The 4,696-nt window shown below is 48.8% G+C and overlaps 1 protein-coding gene across 1 annotated transcript; it reads right to left on the bottom strand.

The window, feature by feature from the left end:
* Nucleotides 1-929: 929 nt before the first annotated feature.
* Nucleotides 930-3,505, bottom strand: LOC119583317. The gene is made up of 3 exons (XM_037931788.1): nt 1,921-3,505; nt 1,659-1,807; nt 930-1,550 (listed from the first exon to the last, which is right to left on the bottom strand). The coding sequence occupies exons 1-3, from the start codon at nt 3,503-3,505 to the stop codon at nt 930-932; spliced, it is 2,355 nt and encodes a 784-aa protein (XP_037787716.1).
* Between the last annotated feature and the right edge of the window lie 1,191 nt (nt 3,506-4,696).

Here is a 4,696-nt window from a genome sequence, read left to right as displayed (position 1 = left end):
ATCTGCAGCCGTAACTCAGGAACAAATTGGTGCCAGGTTCGTGGGCGATCATTCACTAATGTGGTAAGAGCAGACTTCACCACACGATTTGTACGCTCAATCATTCCATTTGCTTGAGGATGGTAGCGAATGGTGTAGTGGTTCGTGGCGTGTATTAATTTAGTGAGTTCCTGGAACATGTTACTTACAAACTGGACTCCAGTGTCGGTCTGGATAACCCTAGAAGAGCCAAAGAGGGTTACCCAATGGTCCAGAAAGGCTCGGTGGACAGTGGCAGCAGTAATTTTCCTCAGCGGTATGATCTGCAAATACCGTGAATGCTGGTCTATGATGGATAATGCCCAGCGGACTGGAATGCTAGGCCCAAAGTCCATAATGTCCATCGAGACTCGTTCCAATGGAAATCTAGCCAAAGGTGTGTCAGCCATAGGAACTTTCTGCCTGTCACCTCTAGATTGTTGGCAAATCTCACAACACTCGACATAATGTCTTACATCTTTCAGCATGTTTGGCCAGTAGAACATTGATCTTGCATTTTGAAATGTTCGATGGATACCTGGGTGGGAGGCTAGTGGAGGCAGGTGCGATGCTTTTAATGCCGAGTTTCGGAGAGTGACTGGAACCACTAGTTGGTAAGTAATCCGATCTGGTAAGTGCTTCAACCGATAGAGAACACCTTCCTTCAGCTCAAAATCAGCAAGAGGAAGAGGAAGTTTCTTTGTTGGTACATTTCCCCCTTGCAGATAAATGCAAATCTCTGCAAGCTGAGGATCTGCTTTCTGTTCTTCTGCTAGGTTTTCAGGTGAGAGCTCTGTGATTGTCAGCTTTGCAACTTGTCTGGAGAGTAAATCTGGGACTTTATTCGTGGGACCCTCTTTGTATCGTATGTTAAAATCGTAAAAAGACAAGTCATGGGCAAACCTCGTCATTCAAGACTTAGTTTTCCTGCTGAACACATATACCAAGGGTCGGTGGTCGGTGTACACTGTGAAGCGCCTTCCATACAGATATGAATCAAAAGTTCGGACTCCTTCCACAACAGCCAGGGCCTCCAAGTCAATAGCTGGATAGCGAGTCTCTGCATCTCGGAGCTTCCTGCTAAAATAAGCAACTGCATGTGGTGTATGGTCGTCATCCTTTGCATGAGAAGCTCCTAATGCGATGCTAGAGGCATCAGTGTGAAGCTCAAATTCCTTTGAGAAGTCTGGCTGGCGTAAGACAGGAGCAGATATCAGCTTATCTTTCAAAGTTTCAAATGCTGTTTGTTGTTCAGGTCCCCAGGTCCAAGCTTGATCTTTCTTCAGCAACAGATGTAATGGAGATGCTAGGGTCGCATATCCATGAACATGCTTCCTGAAAAATCCTGTTGCTCCTAGGAAACGTCGAACTTCTCTAACTGTTCGTGGTGGAGGTGTGTTAGAGATAGCCAACACCTTATCTCTGTTTGGGGAGACTCCATCAGGTGAAATCGTAAAGCCGAGGAAGTCTACGGTTGTTGCAGCAAACTGACACTTCTCCATGTTAAGCTTTAGACCAGCCAATGACAGCAACTGTAAAGTCTCATCAAGGTGTTGGAGGTGCTGGTCAAAGCTGTGGCTGTAGATGATGATGTCATCTAGGTAGGCTAGGGTATGACGTCCCAGTACTTATGATAGGACGACATTCATTGTTCTCTGGAATGTGGTTGGAGCTGTCGATAACCCAAAAGGAAGACGGCAGAACTGGAAGAGTCGGTAGCCATCTGAAAATGCCGTCTTTGGCCGGTCGGATTCTTCCATTTCCACACTCCAGTACGCAGCACGAGCATCTAGTGTGGTAAAGATATTCTTTGGTCCCAGTTCATCGATGAGTTCATTGATAAGTGGCAGAGGATATGTATCTCCCTTGGTCACTGCATTCAAGCCACGGTAGTCAACAGACCTCCGCCCTTCTTCTTCACTAGCACAACTGGGCTCATCCAGGGTGATGTTGACTCCTCAATGACCCCTGTACGAAGCATGGAGTCACATTGCTCTCGAATGACTTGCCGTGTGGAGTGAGGCAATCTCCATTGTCGGTTACAAACGGGCTTTGCTTCTCCTGCATCGATTTGATGCTTAATCCCATGGACTAAACCTACTGCTTCCTCACCACCATCAAAGAGCCCCTTGTAACGACAAAGCAGTTCAGTCAGCTTATGGCGTTGGGGTTCTTCAAGGTGGCCTAGATCTGGCATTGGGTGATCATTCTGACATGCATCATGCTCCAGGAGTTCGGCGGCTTCGCAGGTGGCAATGGCAATGGATGGCGGTAGCTGTGCGTGTTCAACCTCCAACTCATGATCATTATAACCGAAGTCCTCCACTCCATATTGTCGATCAAAGCCATCCTCTTCCCACCCAAAGTCGATATTGTCACCATCTTCAAGGGAATCAGACTCGACAGGACAGTAGTTGGGCCTGGCGACGACTTCCTCAGGCATTTCGGGCAGGTGTTGAGATGGGTCATTGCTGTAGATGGCTTCTACCTGCTCAGCTGTTCCAAGGCGTGTTCCATTGTGGAGAACCATCTGTTTGGGCATTGTGTTCACCACCCACACAGAGCACCGACGATCCTTTACTTTGGTGACAGCATGGGGTAGGAGAAGTCCTTTTGGCATGGTCGGAATTACAAGAACATCACCATCTGTTGGCCCACTCCGCGAAAGAGACCCTTCTACAAAGCAGCCACTGTGAGCTGCAATATTTGCACGGTGTACAAGATGCACTGCTGCAACTGCTGGGGAAACTTGGTTAGACTCTGGTGCATCTTCACTGGCAACTTCTGTGGGTGACAGGGGTTTGATGCAGCAAATCTTGAGAGACTCTGCATCAGTGTAGACAACTGAGAATGTGTGTCCCTGAAGAATAATGGTGGCATTCCCAGTTGAGGCTTCAGAGGAGAAAGTAATGTCCAGCCGCCTGAGGAGATCCATCCCAATAAGAATATCACCTGGGAAGGAAACGTCAACCACACTGGCCTGATGAACGATGGTGGAATCATCAGCCATATGAAAATGAAGTGTCACCTCAGCAGACACATGAAGTGGTTGCCCTGTTACTCCTCGGAGAATCTTGTTGGAGGGTTTGTGCTGAAGCTTTTGGCAAGACGTGATCATAGCTATGGCACTCGGCTTTATCAACGTGGCCTCAGATCCAGTGTCAAGAAAGCACAGGGTTGTCTTGCCGTTAATATTGAGTCCCACGAGAGGCCGTCCTGACAACCTGGGGGAACTCAACATGGCTATCTGTGGGGTTATGGTTTCTGTCTGTGTATAGGTGGAAGTTATTGCCCCCTTCTGTAACTCTGCCAGCTGAACCGGGAGCTTCTTGCTGGCCAGTCGGAAAGGGACATTGTCTGGCCATGTGCCCAGATCTCCGGCAATGGTAACAGATGATGTCTCTGAGAGTATGCGGTCTGTTCCGTGCGGAAGCTGCATCATTAGAAGCTGCTCGGCACTCTGAGATGTTGTGGGTGGTTGTTCCATGGAAGCTAAACCAGAGATCACGGGATGGAGCAGGTTGTGGGCTCTTCACTCTGTTCACCTGTTCAGCTATGGGGCAAGCATACAAGTCCCGGGCTCTTGTTGGGCGATCAGGATAACGGTGGCGGTCACGGTCATCTAGGGGAAACTCATTTGGGGACTGGTGTCGTGTAGCTGACTCATGCCTGATCCCATTTCTGGAGTTCCATACCCTCTGGGCTGCTTCTGCAAGCTGCTCTCTTTGAGAGCCAAGAAGTCCCTCAACCAGGATGGAATACCAGAGAGGAAAACCCGACGAACAAGCTCGGAGGGATCACCTATGGTTTCTCGATGATCACGATACCCTTGGTAAACGTTCCCTTCCAACTGGAGATAAAAATCCATGGGTGCCTGCACTAAAGTCATCCTGTTCTCGTAGAGCACCTTATAAAAATCAGCAGACGTGTAGGTTCCCCTAAACTTGGTGCGTATAGAGGCCTTAAACGTCTCCCAGTCTCGGATGTAGTCGAACAGAGAGTTTATAATAAGCTCTGCTGGACCTCGACAGTTTGCTCGTGCAGCCTGAATGTAAGCCTCATCAGTGGGTGGTTTCACGAGGTTTTCGATGGAGCGAATCCAGGCTTCCACTTCCTGGTTCCTTTTCAGCGGCTGAGATGCTGAAGTGTCTCCTTTAAAATGGGGGACCGACTCCCTGGCTATAACATAGGACACAGCTGAAGTATGGTCTTGAGATGTGGAATGGCTATTCAGAGGCCCATGCTGCATTGTAGCTGTTAGTTGCTGTGCACCCTGAGGCAATCGAGAACTACGTGGCTGGGGGTCTGGAGGAAGCTGATCAGAAATCTGCCTCTGAATACAAACTCCGGAACTGTCAGAGAGGCGGTGATGTGCTTCTGGTGGCTGCAAAACACGTCTCTCCCTGTTTTGATGCCTCTCTCGTTCGAGTTCAAACTCCTTTTCAGCTAATTGCCGTCGTAAATTTTCAATCTCATCTCGCTGAACACTAGTAGGAGGCTCCTGGGGCTGAAGAACTTCGATCTCTCCTTCTGTCTGTCGAGGACGAGACACAGCTTCTTCCTGACGAGCAAGCCTCTCGTTAAATTGCTGCGTCTGTGCCTTTATTTCTCCAAGCTCAGTAGACAAGGCCTCGATCTTGTCAAGGATTTGGGCTAGCACGGTAACCTCTCCCTCCAT

Source organism: Penaeus monodon, chromosome 17, assembly GCF_015228065.2.
Source record: "Penaeus monodon isolate SGIC_2016 chromosome 17, NSTDA_Pmon_1, whole genome shotgun sequence".
NCBI classification, from domain to species: domain Eukaryota; kingdom Metazoa; phylum Arthropoda; class Malacostraca; order Decapoda; family Penaeidae; genus Penaeus; species Penaeus monodon.
This window is presented reverse-complemented; position numbering and strand designations above follow the sequence as displayed.